General features: G+C 51.7%; 1 protein-coding gene across 1 annotated transcript; it reads right to left on the reverse strand.

Annotated features, from left to right (window-relative positions):
* Positions 1 to 356: 356 nt before the first annotated feature.
* Positions 357 to 11906, reverse strand: SLC1A5 (solute carrier family 1 member 5). The gene is given in 8 exon segments (NM_174601.2): positions 357 to 1238; positions 2704 to 2838; positions 2985 to 3179; positions 3882 to 4115; positions 6870 to 7036; positions 7862 to 7909; positions 8363 to 8405; positions 10729 to 11906. Coding segments are annotated over 8 exon segments (1620 nt in total). The 5' UTR covers positions 11292 to 11906; the 3' UTR covers positions 357 to 1003.
* Positions 11907 to 14374: the final 2468 nt, after the last annotated feature.

A 14374-nucleotide genomic window follows, 5' to 3' on the forward strand; every position in this document is an offset into this window, starting at 1 on the left:
CTTGGGTACATTCCCAGGACTGAGACTCACAAGCTCCCTGGTTAAGTAGATATTTTAATATATGCTTTGACATTAAAACACCCCATTTTCATAATCACCCAGTGATTTTCCAAAATGACTAGACCATTTTGCATTCCCACCAGCAACAACATGGGCTCTATCCACTTCCACACCCCATCAGCACGTGGTATTGCTTTTGATCGCTGCCCTGCCAAGTGAAGCAGTATCTCATGGTGGTTTCCAATGGTGTTTTTCGATAAGCAGATATTTCATTTCAATGAAGTCCTATTTGTATTTTCTGTTGTTTTCTGCATAGCTAGCATTTTTAGTCAAATTCTTACAAACACCTGATGAGATAGACTACAAACTGACAGTTTTATTGTTATAAACATCCTCAGAGTAACAACAACGTGTTATGAGTCTCCCTTCAGTGTTCCCAAGGAGTGTTTCGTATTGTGGAGGGGACAGAGGGCCCGGGGACAGGGTGGGATGTACCGTGGAGAGTCACAGAACACACACACACACACACACATGCACACACACACACAGCCACAGCCACTAAAATAACCAGAAAAGGAGCCAGCAACCTGTCAGAACATCCTTGCTCTCAGAGAGCAGAATTTCCCATGATTCCCTATGCCCTGAGACAGGAAGGCCAGGCAGGCTGCCAGGATGGGGCGTGGAGGCCATGCTACTTCTCCGTCTTATATGGTTTCCTAGCCTTGGGTGGGGGCCAGGAGTTGAGGACTGGGCAGATTTGGAAACAGTCACACACACACACACACACACACACACACACACACACACACTCATTCACACACAAGCAACATACACCCCAGCAGCGAGGCCTCCCGGATCTGACGACAGGGAGGGAAGCTGAGGCCCATGGCTCCCGAGTGTGTGGCCAGGGCCCTCCAAGAGGCCTTGTTTGTCCGTTCATCCATCCCCCATGATTCCAATGTCCAGAGCACCCCCATGGGGCAGGGAACGTCTCTGCAGGGATTCACATGACTGATTCCTTCTCACAGGTGTCAGCATCCCCAGCAGGTCCCGGGCAGCCTTTGAGGAGAGGGTTCCCCTCCTCGCCGGGGACCGGCAGCGCGGCCAGGGGCATCTCACTCTTCACCTGGATCAGCTCCGGCACGGAGTTGCAGTTCTCTGTGCGATCCAGGTAACTCTGGAGGAGTCCCGCCCCAAAGGCATCACCTTCCACGTTGAGGACGGTACAGGACCGGTCCCTGAAGGGGGAACAGTGACAGGGAAGTAAGTGGGAGGGGAGAGGTCAGGCCCCAGCCCCACCCCTCTCCCCCGAAATCTTCATAATCCCAAGTGCCCCGTCATGCAGTTCTCTGCTTTAGAACCTCAAAGATCTCCTCCATTCTCCCTGGATCCCCAGCGATCCTCCTTCCAGTAAAATACAAGATTCGTTCCTTCTGGAACCTCAAAAAGTCACCCCTCCCTTTCCTGGGGGCCCCAGAAGAGCCCTCAATGCCTCTTTCTCCTTCCTGAAATACTACATTCTCCCTCAGGCCCCCTGAACTCCCTAGAACCCTAAGGATCTTCTTCCTTCCTCTTCTTAATACATTTTGTGTGGGTGTGTATGCTATTAAAAAAAATTGAGATCTAATTCAGATATCATAAAATTCACCCTTTAAAAGCATACAACTCAGTGGGTTTTAGTTTTTTTTCAGAGTTAGGCAATCACTACTATTTAATTCCAGATTATTTTCATCACGGCAGAAAGAAACCCTTGTATCCATTAAGCAATTTTTTCCCATTTCCTCCCACACCGCAGCCCTAGGCAACCGCTAATCTACTTTGTCTATACATCTGCTTCTTCTGAACAGTTCATATAAATGGAATCATATACAATGTGGTCCTTTGTGTCTGGTTTCTTTCACTTAGCATAATATTTTCAAGGGTCATATGTTATGTATGTTTTTATCACTGCTTCATTCCATTGTATTGCTGGGTAATATTCCATTGTATGGACATATGACACTTTGCTTATCCATTTATCAACTGATCAGTATTCGGTTTGTTTCCACCTGTTTGCTATTATGAATGGTGCTGCCATGAACAATCATGTACAAGTTTTTGTGGCCATGTTTTCAATTCTCTAGGGTTTAAACATAGGGGTGGTATTGCTAAGATACATGGTAACTCTCTAAGTTTTGAAACTAAACTGTCTTCTAATCTCTTAGGTTCTTAATACTTCATCATGATAGCTAACAATGATGTAGCACTTACTCTTCTAAGAAAGCTGTTTGTATTAAGTTATCTAATCCTTCAGGAGAAACTATTCTCATTTTACAGATGGAGAAACTGAGACACAAGGAGATTAAGTTTTTATGTGTGATAAAGTTTTTATGTGTAATAAAGTTTTTATGTGTAATATTATGTATAATAATCTTACACATCTTATGTCCAAGGTCATAATAGCCAGCAACAGCTGATCTGGGAGCCTGATTGAAGAGTCTACTCTATTAACTACCAGGGCATGCTACTTTTTTGGGGTTCCTGTTGGAACCCCAAAGATCCCTTCCTTCCCTCTGATTGGAATACTCTAGATCCCTTCCCCTTTCTTCTAGAATTCCTTCCTTCCTCTCCTCTTCTGCTCAGAGGCTATCAATGACCCTCTTGCTCATTCCCTTCCCCAGGAGTACGCCTGGGCAAACCCTGAAATCCCAAACCCACACTCACACTAGCCAGTCCACGGCCAAGATCAAGGAGATGTCGTGAACCGGCAGGTTGACCGCCTCGAGGATGATGGCCAGAGTGAGCACCCCTCCAGATGGGATGCCCGCCGCACCCACACTGGATGCTGTGGCCGTGACCCTAGGGGAGGAGAAGGGAGGTCACAAGAAGGTCCCTGGGTAGTGGGAGGAGCTGCGGGGGGGCGGCTGCTCTGCCCAGGTTTTCTCTGTTGTCAAGGGAGGAGTCAGGTGGGTCGGGGGTCCCTGCCGCAGCCACCCCACACTCACAGGATGGTGATAATCTTCACGAAGTCCAAGGACCGGTGGTTGAGCTGTGCAATGAACACTGCAGCCACACACTGGAAGAGGGCGGCACCGTCCATGTTGACCGTGGCACCGATGGGCAGAATGAAGCGGCTGATGTGTCTGGCCACTCCATTCTTCTCCTCCACACACTTCATCATCAGCGGCAGCGTGGCGGAGCTGCGAGGACCACAGATCAGAGTCATTGCTCGCTCCCTAGGCTGGGCCACTTGGGCCCCGCCCACCGCCCAAGCCACGCCCCTGACCAGCCCCTGGGTCAGGCCCCGCCCACAGCGCCTGCCGCCCCCTGCTTCCCACACCCCCAGACCTCCCAGCCCTCCATGCCCTTCTCTTCCCAGAGATAGAAGGCACTAGGGATCCCATAGAATGAAAGCACTCCAAAATAGAGTCCAGGACCCCCAGGGAGAGTACCGACCACTACTCGCCAAATACACATAAAGACTCATACCTAAATTCTGAGTGCTCGCTGACTCACACCCCTTCCCTCTACCTATAACAGACCTCGACTAGGCTGCTGTAGGGAGGTTTGGGTTTCTAGGGGACAGGGCCAGCAGATGGACAAACTACCCAGGAGGGGTGGAAGGAGATTTTGAGAGGTTGGATCCAGGGTCCTAGAGTCCCTCAAGGGCAGGCCTGGGGGCGGGGAGGGCTTCTCAGAAAGGGAGGAATAAATCTCCAAGACAGCAGTTTCTTAAGAAGAGGGGTTTTCCAGGACCTTATGAGAAACATACTGAAGCATTATGGCCTCTGAGCCAGATCCCATGTCCCACAAACAAAATTCTAGGGCTCTTTAGACATCAGATGCCCACTCCAGATCCCCTACTCTTAAAAACCCTGTCCTGGTCCGCTCCAAGGTCATACCTGGAGGAGGTCCCGAAGGCGGTGGCCAGCGGCGTCATGATGCCCCACAGGAAGCGGTAGGGGTTCTTGCGGGCGAAGAGAAAGTAGATGAGGGGCAGTGTCAGGAGCCCATGGATGGCATGGCCGAGCAGGCAGCACAGGATGTATTTGCCGAGACTAGCAAAGAGCAGCCCCACGTTCTCCATCTCCACAATCTTGCCGGCCACCAGGAACAAGATTCCCACAGGGGCGTACCTAATTATCCAAGAGACAGATTGCCACCTCTAATCATGTGCTTACCCAGTGCCAGGCACTGTGCTGGGCACATCTCAGCCTTCCTCAAAGGAAGCGCCCACTGCATCGTGGGCTGATGTTTGGACACCTCCCCTGTCATCAGCCACTCTCTCCTCTTGAATATGGTGCTGCTGGGATGTAAAAGAAGTTTGGGTGGTTCCATCACCACTTGGAGTAGAGTCACCCACCAGAACTGCACTTAACACATGACCAGGAAAGAAACACCCACCATGCAAACCATTTACATTTTCTGGGGTTTGTTACAGCAGCTGACATGACTTAAACCAATATACTGTCTCTCCATGAAAAACAAGGATTGTGACTCATGTCTTAATGACAGCTCCCAGGTATGAAGCATTTATGATGTGCTGAGCCCTTGAAGAGGATGGAATCTTCACCACAACCCCATGAGGGAGCTTTTATTTTGAGACTCTTGCAGCTATCGTTGCATTAAGCAAAATCAAATCGGTCTATAAAACAGGGACCCATAATGCTACCAACTTCACAAGAACTATGGGAGGATTAAATGAGATGCCAGTTGAAATGAGTTGAAAGCTTTCTGTGCCCAATAAGTGAAGTCCATAGACTTCAGCTAGGCTTCCTTGGTGGCTCAGTGGTAAAGAAGTTGCCTGCCAATGCAGGAGAGTAGGTTCGATCCCTGGGTTGGGAAGATCCCCTGGAGAGGGAAATAGCAACCCACTCCAGTATTCTTGCCTGGGAAATGCCATGGGACAGAGAAGCCTGGAGGGCTACAGCTCATGGGGGTCTCAAGACTCCGACACGACTTGGCAACTAAATAACAATTAGACTTCAGCTGGGATTTATTCTAACTCCTGGAGCGAAGATCCCAGGGGTTGCTCGTGCCTCCCTGCCAGGAGGGCTCCCATCATCACCTCGACTGTCTGATCACTAAAGCTACTTGTTTTCAAACCCCTTTTCCTCTACTTTTAACATTTATTTGGCTGTGCTGAGAGTTAGTTGCAGCATGTGGACCTAGTTCCCTGACCAGGGATGGAACCCAGGGCTCCTGCATTGGAAGCGTGGAGTCTTAACCACTGGACCACTAGGGAGGTGCCCCCTTTCTCCTCTTTAGTAACAGAAGAAAAGCACCATTTCCCAGCCACCTGTGTACCACAGTTTGGCCAAATGCCTGAACTTTAGCCACTGGGATGCGCCCAGAAATTACACCATTACTTGACAAATATTAGCTAAGCTCATTTATTGTAGGCACGCTATGGGGCAGGCACTGACCCAAGAACTTTATACATATTAACTCACTCGTGCCCGGTACTATCGATTCCATTTTCCACATGGGCAAACTGAGGCATAGCAGGATAAATAACATGTCATAGGGCACAGAGCTGGGGAGTGGCAGCACCAGGATGGTAACTAGGCTATCCAGCTGCAGAGCCTACTCTGACCCAACCTCTGAGAGTTTTCTACTGGGTTTCCCAGGTGGCTCGGTGGTTAAAAAAAAAAGAAAAAAAAAAAAAAAGACGCTTGCCAGTGCAGAAGACACAGGTTCCATCCCTGAGTCAGGAAGATCCCCTGGAGTAGGAAATGGCAACCCACTCCAGTATTCTTGCTTGGAAAAATCCCATGGACAGAGTTGCCTGGCAGGCTCCAGTCCATGGGGTTGCAAGGAGTCAGACACGACTGAGAACTAAACAACAAAACTGTTTCTATTAGTTCCAACAGCAGCTTTGTAGATGTCAGCTACACTGGAATCAAGGTCAGGGAGGGAGATTTAGTAAGAACACAGCAGCCCTAACCCACCTCCTGATTTCTTTTTTTTTTGGCCACGCTGCATGGCATGTGGGATTCTTGTTCCCCAACCAGGGACTGAACCCTCACCAGCCTGCATTGAAAGCACAGAGTCAACTACTGGACGGCCAGGGAAGTCCCCCACCTCCTGATGTCTGACCTTCTGATCTAGCATGGGTGCTAAGAATCCACATGACACCATGTGGAGACACGGGAGAGGGAGGTGGCAAGGGTGAAGCCAAAAGCCTCAGCATGTGTTTCTTTCCCTCATTATCTGAAGCCATTTAACAAAAGCTCATACATATTAATAATAATTGTAGCTGACATTAAGTGAATGCTCAGTAAGTGCAAGATGTTTACAACACTTTCTAAGTGCTTTACTTACGCCCCAGTCACTTGGTTCATCTTCATGATAACCCTATAAAGCAGGCACTATTCTCGATCACTGACTCAAAGGCAAACATCTGATGACACTGAAATCTGGAAAACTGAGATGCGTTAGCCAGGCCATGGCCACAGCGCGGCTGTCTTTTTGTCCCCTTCCAGTGCCAGGTCGCGCTAGTGGTAAAGAACCTGCCTGCCAACGCAGGAGACATGAGACTCAGGTTCAATCCCTGGTTTGGGAAGATCCCCTGGAGGAGGGCATGGGAAGCCACTCCAGTATTCTTGCCTGGAGAATCCCCATGGACAGAGGAGCCTGGTGGGCTGCAGTCCAAAGGGTTGCAAAGAGTTGGACACGACTGAAGCGACTTAGCAGTAGAATCAAGAAGGTTCTGGGATCAGTCTTAGCTCTCATGGAATACAGCACTGTTGTCTTATAGATAAGGAAACTGAGGCACAGAGAGAGTAAGTCACTTGTCCAAAGTCACACAGCCAGGGAACAGTCAGTGCGAGATTTGAATCTAGATGATCTGGTTTGAAGGGACAGATGTCCCCACTCCCATCACTTACCACATGATCCAGGAGACCAGCACCATGGTGGCATCATTGAAGGAGTTGAAGAAGCGAATGAGCAGCTCTCCCTCGGGCCCCAACTTCCGCAGGGCCACACCAAAGATGATGGCAAACACCACCAGGCCCAGAATGTTCATACCCTCAACCTCGCCCCCAGTGGGCACCTTTGGGCAAGAACAGATGGGGTCAGGAGGGCCCATTTGGTCAACCTGCACAGGGACTGGGGGCCTGTCCTGAGCACTGCTGGGACCCAGCAGAGACAAGACCATTCCCCAGACCCCTTCCTCCAAAGGCTCATAGTCCAGGTCCAGGGACCACCCAGAGTGGGCAAGGGAGAACCCAAGGGAGTATGGGAACTGAGGAAGGCAGTGCTGCCAAACTCAGAGGAGAGGGATCAGGAGGACTTCCTGGAGGAGAGGGTGAAGACTTGGAGACTAGGGGTGAACAAGGTAAAGCAGGGAAGGGGTAGAAGGTTTTAGAGAGGTAACAATATGCAACAACCTAGAAATGACTCTAATCCAGGCATTCAAAGAAGAGAAAGAAGCTGGGGTAGAATCGGCTGGGCAGAGTCACAAGATGGGGCTGGGTGGGCGGAAGGGCAGGGCTGGGGCCTCACAGAGCCCCATGGACTATGGTGAGGAGCCTGGGCTTTCTTCCGAGGGCACTCAGGAGCAGGAAAGGGCTTTAGGTGGAAGAGAGGAGAGGTCAGGTTTGCGCTTTGGAAAGCCAGGCTGAAGCGGGGTGGGGGTAAGAATAACAACCCAGATCAGAGCATGGCTGTAGGGAGGAAGAAGGGCAAAATGGAGATTCCAGAAAGGCAGAAAAGACAGAAATTGGGGAGGGGCTTCAGAGAATTTAAAACAGACTGCACCCCAAACGCTAGAAGACCCAGAGGGCACACAAGACAGGGGTAAGAACAAAATGAAAAAATCCACAGCAATGGGCCACGGTGCAGCCCCTCACCCACCCCAACCCTTCCCACCTCTTACCTTCACCAGAGTGCCGTTGAACAATCTCTCCTTATAGGAGGTAGTGTACTGCAGGAGGGGTTGGGAAGAGTCAGGATCAATTGTCTTTGTCAGTTGTCATCGAGGCTCCCCCATCCAACCCTGGCTCTGTTAATACTCAAAGCCCACCCTAGGCATCCCTTATACTGATTTTGTTCCATCCCACCATCAACCCCACTGCAGTAGGACCATTCATACCCCCATTTTCCAGAGGTGGAAACTGTGAGGCTCACAGAGGTAAAGGCGCTTGCTCAGGGTCACCCAGCTAGAATTAGAACCCAGACGGGGCTCAGAACCCATATTCTCATGAGAGGCGTGGATGGGTTTCGTTCATAGGTCATCCAGGAGCCCCGCACTACGGCTATAAATAGGTAGGCATCTGTGTTTTTCCAGGTGCCACCCCAAATCCGGCATCCAGCAGCTGTGACTGCCTGTCTCCCTCCCTGTCCCCCCCAACCCCGAGGGACACCCCCAAAGACTCACTGAGCGGAAGGCTGCAGATACCAGGTTGGAGGGGAAAATATTTCTGCAGAAAGAAACATGGGCGGGGTGGGGGGGGTAGGGAGTATTAGATAAGGCAGGAGATCAGGGGGTATCAGGGTTACTGGGTTGGCTTCTTGGGGTGAAGGGAACCTTAGAGGCCCCATTTGTACCCAGACGTGGTCCCCAACCATGCCTCAGCCAGGTTCAGCCAGGTAGAGATGGACCTGGCCCTGCACATTTTTCCAGGGTGTGGGGAGTCTGAGCTGGACTCCTGGGGCCCCAGGAGACTAGTATTGTAGCCCCAAGGGAGTGTTGATTGAGACTGAGGAATGCCAGCTTCCCATGCCCTTCCCATGCCCGCTGGGGCAGGGCTACAGGGCCTGGGCTCCACCCCTGTAGCAGCCTCAATACCCGAGACATCTTGCATCAGCCACTTCCTCCTTCAGACCTGAGGAAGGGGTGGCCCTGGGGGATGCCTGGTGGCTTGCAGGGTGTGGGGAAGACCTGGGTGTGCTGGTGACAAAGTGACAAGGACTGCCTGTGCTGTCGTGAAGGCATCTTTGTTTATGCGGCCACTCTTGTGTAAGGGTGTCTGGGTGTGATTAAGGATACAGCAGCATGCATGAAACCCCATAGAGCGTGTGAGGGAGTCAGACAGCAGCCCCCTGTCTCTCAGGTTAAGACAAAAATAACAGCCAAGGCAACTATGGGCGTTGGACTAAGTGCTGTATATAAATCAACTCATTTCAGACTCCCAGCAGCCCTTGGGGCGGGGCCCTATTATCCCCATTTGACAGGAAAGTAAACTGAAGCACTGACAGGTGAAGAAACTTGCAGGAGCAGCAGAGCTGGGATTTGAGCCCTGCTGGCTGGTTTCACAGTCCTAACTACTCGGCAACCTCAGATCCTCCCTTTCACCAAAGCCACGGGTACGCAGCTAGGGGTGGGGGTGGGGGGGCGCGGGTTAGTGTTTAGAGATGTGCGACCCTGAAGGTGTATGTGAGTGTCTATGTGCTCTCGAGCTGTGTTTAGGCAGGTTTCACATGTTGGTGTGATCGGCAGCATCAGTGAGTGGCTGTTTGTGCTAAAAAGGTGGCAGTGCCCAGTGTGTGTGACGATATAAGCCCATGTGTTGGTGAGATGGCACAGCCGTGTATCTGCGTGCCTGTGTCCAGCTGTGTGTCAGCTGCTTATAAAGCTGGATGGTTCTGAGATGTTCCAGGTCAGTTGTCGAGTGACTGGCCAAGTGTGCCTGGATCTGGCACAACACCAAAGCTTATACACATAAAAACAGCCTTCAGGTGGCTTGCCTGTCAGCAGGTCAGCCTGTACTCAGCCAGGCCAGCCAGGGCTGGGTCGGGACGCTGCTATCTGCCTGACCCAGGAGGTGCCCACCCACGTTAACTTCTGGACACCCAGCCTTCCCCCAATATCAGCCTGTGTTGATGTCAAGAGGCCAGGGGGGAACCCTGTTCCATGACTCATCATTTCCTTCTGCCACTTCCAGGAAGTCCCCAACCAACCTGGAGACACTGAATCAGCAGCCCTCAGAGGCAAGGCCATGTGGACCCAGCCCGTCCGCCCTCCTTAAAAGGGAGAAGAGACATTCTTGAGGCGCAGGGAGCAAAAGCCCAAAGGAAAAGAATCTGCCCCCTCTCTGGGCAGCCTAGTGCCAGCGGAGGGCGGCTGGGGACTAGACAGAACAGGAAATGGGATGGTAAGGCTGCACAGGTGGCAGCATGCACGGTCCAGCACAGATGAACTAGGCGTGGAAGAGAGGCTCAGAAAAGGACCTGGCTTTGTCTGGGTGACACGTGGTGGGGGAACCACGTGGGTAGAGGGCCTGGTTGGAGGGGGGTCCTCTCCAATCTCCTCAAGTCCTTCAGGGCCCCCTGATGCAGGGCTCCCAAACTTTTATCCGGACAGGGGACTTAAATCTTTATCCAGAAATCTCATCCTGGGGCCCTCCAACACTCAAAGATTCCCTTCCAATATCCCCTCAGCATCCTCCCCCTTCACAGCAGAGGTCCCCCTAGGCACCCCCCCAACACACCCTCCCCACCACCCCGGCTGCCAAGCATCACTCCTAAAACTTTCATGCCTATCACTCTCCTGTGGGGTCCCCTTTATGTACCCAAGCTCTCACATTTAGAAACCTCCAGGACTGCGTCTTCACCCTCCCTATCCTGACCCTCCCCAGAGCCCCCCCAACTATCCCACCCCATTTTTCCTGAGGCCCTGGGGATGTCCCGGGCCTCCCACCCCAGGACCCCAAACCCCTCTTCCGTCCACGTGGCGACTCCCCTTCCCACCAGGCTGAAGCACCCCTATCCCCCACCCCTCCACCAGGTAGGGCGGGCTCTGACCTCACAAGATCCAGGAACGAATCGAGCACCTCCTTGCTGGGGGCCTCTTCCACCGGGGCCCCGACCGAGGTGTTGATGGCGGCGAAGGCGGCGCCCGGCTGCAGCGCGAGCGCCAAGCCCACGCCGAGCGCCGACGCTAGCAGTGTGGTGACAAGGAAAAAGAGCAGCGCCCAGGCGCCAAGGCGCCCGAGCGCGCTCGGATCCAGGCTGGCGGCGCCGCCGATCAAGCTGCACACCACCAGCGGCAAGATGATCATCTTTAACAGGCGCAGCAGCAGCTCTCCCGGAAAGGAGAAGGCTTCCAGGCGCGCGGGGCCCAGGGCGAACGCGCCGCCGGCTCCCGAGACCCCCAGCCCCAGCGCCACGCCGGCCACCACGGCCACTACCGTCAGCAGCACCAGCAAGTTGGCGCGAAGGCAGCGACGCACCTGATCCCCGGAACCGCAACGGCCGCCTTTTAACGAGCCTACGTCCTCTATGGGGACCAACATCGAGACACCGTTGGCGGTGGGTTCCGCCGCCGCGTACCCTTTGGGGTCTCCCTTAGGCGGATCGGCCACCATGATGAACGCCGCTGGGGTTCCTTTAGCGCCTGCAAGTTGGGAGCGCTTGGGGTTCCTTCTCAGGACGCTGACGTTCCTTAAAACTTTAACAGAGTCCGGAGGCTAGAACTTTCAAGAATTCTTTGCAGTTGTGAGTTCACAGCGCTCAAGTTCCTTGGCTCTTAGAAGCTGAAATGTTTGAGAGTCCCTTGGCTGGGCGCTGGGGTTCCTCTGTTCTCTGTCTGTGTCCGGCGCTGAAAGCTGGGAGGTGGGAGCGCTGGCGTTCTTGACCGTAGGGGTTAGGAATACGGGAGGTTCTCGAAATGGGACCCTGGGGTCCTCGGCTCCGGAAGTGTTGAAGACGTCCGGGCGGCGGAGGTCTTCAAGAGACTAGGTCCTGGTGGCTCAGATCCGGGACGCCTGGATCCGGGAGGCGGGAACCTGGCGGTTGGCGGGGTCCTGGAAACAGAGGGCTGGGGAGTCTGAGTCTGGGGGCTAGAAGACGGAGCTCCGGGAAGAGAGGGGGCCAGGTTCTTGGGTCCAAGAGGGGAGATTCAAGCCCCGGGGTGCCGAAGGCGGCGGCCCGAGACCCCAGGAGTAAACAGCTGCTAGCCTACACCAAACCTCCCGAGCGCGCCGCGTGGCTCTGAGTGGCTTTAGCGGAAGCTGGCGGGATTTAGAATCCTCGGGCAAGGCGGGAGAGAGCGGGGGACCAGCGCGCCGCTGCCGATTGGCTCTCGCGCTTATAGGGCGGGACTTAGGACCGGGGTGGGGCCAAGGCACCCCGAGGGAAGGCTAAATAACAGAGTTTGTTTTCAGGGGCGGGGTCCGGATGGGGCGTGGAGAGTCCGCAGGGGCGGGGCGTTGGAAGGAGGTTTGTTTTTCCCGCCAAAGGCTAGGATTGGGGGCTTTAAATCACAAAAGTCCGTGAAGCCAAATCATCTAGAAAGTGCCCGGTGATCCGCGGGGGGCTTATCGTGTAAATCTGTTTAGCTCCTTCCACCCTAAGTTCCGGTTTTTTGTTCCTCGATGTCAAAGTAAAATACAGATCCCTCACGTGAATGATGTTAATAATTTTCAGAATAAAGGTTCTCAGTTCAGAGCCCCACACGTGTCGATTAATGGCAGAATCGATGCGTTTGAACTGTGGTGCTGGAGAAGACTCTTGCGAGTCCCTTGGACTGCAAGGAGATCCAACCAGTCCATACTAAAGGAGACCAGTCCTGGGTGTTCATTGGAAGGACTGATGCTGAGGCTGAAACTCCAATATTTTGGCCACCTCATGCGAAGAGTTGACTCATTGGAAAAGACCCTGATGCAGGGAGGGATTGGAGGCAGGAGGAGAAGGGGACGACAGAGGATGAGATGGCTGGATGGCATCACTGACTCGATGGACGGGAGTTTGAGTGAACTCCGGAAGTTGGTGATGGACAGGGAGGCCTGGCGTGCTGCGATTCATGGGGTCGCAAAGAGTCGGACACGACTGAGCGACTGAACTGAACTGAAGATTGTAATCCACTTCCCCCTAGGTAGGTAATTTGCAATTATCTATTTTAAACGGTAATTCAGTTTAATCTAAGGCTTTTGCTTTCACCAAATATTTTTCTCTTTTTATTATGAAAATTTTCAAGATACAAAAAAGTTTAGAGGATTTTACAGTGAACATCCATATAGCCTAGACCTAGAGTCTAGAGTTATTTCACCATACTTCTATATACAATTTCTATACATTTATCTTTCTCTAGCCATCTACCCATTCACCTTCTTTGGCTACATGTCAAAGTAAGTTGCAAATATCAGCGCCCTTTCTAAACAATTAAGGATGCATTTATTAATCACAGTTCAATATTTGTATGCAGTCCTCTTTATTTATTTATTTATTTTTAATTTTGGGGCCATGCTGACTGGCTTGTGGGATCTTAGTTCCCTGACTAGGGCTTGAACCCACATTTTGGGCAATGAAAGTGCTGAATCCTAACCACTAGACCACCAGTGAATTCCCTGTACACAGTCCTTTTTCACAAAATGCACAAACCATTAGTAACGCCTGCTGGTTTTTAACGAATGCATATGCCTGATTTCACTGGAATCTCCAAAATTGCTTGGTGAAGTTGGGTCCACTAATATACCCATTCTCCAGATGGGCAAAACTGGGCCTTATGGCCAGAGGAAGTCACTCATCTTGAAGCCACACCTGAAGGGAGCTGGGAGCTGCAAGCCTGCCTCTCAAGACCCTACCCTTAAAGGGAATCAGTTGTGATCTCCTCCTTCTCCTGGCCATGTTGAAATCCTACTTCTTTCCCACCTGGACTGTTCTCTGATAACGTATCAGGTGTTCACACTTGTAAAGACTATTGATAGTGATCATCTCAGAGGCTTCCTTCCGAAGCAACTGTGGGGCCTTAGGCAAGTCACCACCTCTATAAGCCTGTTTTCACTTATAAGTCTGTAAAATGGGGAGAATAATAGTAGCTCAGACCTCCTTGGGTACTGAAGATCAAATGAGACCCTACATTCAAAGTATTTAGATGGGGTACAGGTTAACCCCTATAAAGTTAACTATAACTACTCTTATTCTTGTCACTATCTCTCTAAAATATTTGTTGTTGCTGTTCAGCCACTCACTCATGTCCAACTCTTTGCAACCCCATGGACTACAGCATGCCAGGCTTCCCTATCCTTCACTATCTCCTGGAGTTGGCTCAAACTCATGTCCATTGAGTCGGTGATGCCATCACTCCCTTCTCCTGTCCTCAATCTTTCCCAGCATCAGGGTCTTTTCCAATGAGTCGGCTCTTTGCATTAGACGGCCAGAGTATTGGAGCTTCAGCTTCAGTATCAGTCCTTCCAGTGAATATTCAGGGTTGATTTCCTTTAGGATTGACCACTTTGATCTCCTTGTTGTCCAAGGGACTTTCAGGAGTCTTCTCCAGCACCACAGTTTGAAAGCATCAATTCTTTGGCACTCAGCCTTCTTTATGGTCCAACTCTCACATCTGTACATGACTACTGGGAAAATCATAGCTTTGACTGTTTGCCATCACTTTGTTGGCAAAGTAATGTCTCTGCTTCTCAATACACTGTCTACATTTGTCATAGCTTTT

Source organism: Bos taurus, chromosome 18 (assembly GCF_002263795.3).
Source record: "Bos taurus isolate L1 Dominette 01449 registration number 42190680 breed Hereford chromosome 18, ARS-UCD2.0, whole genome shotgun sequence".
NCBI lineage: Eukaryota > Metazoa > Chordata > Mammalia > Artiodactyla > Bovidae > Bos > Bos taurus.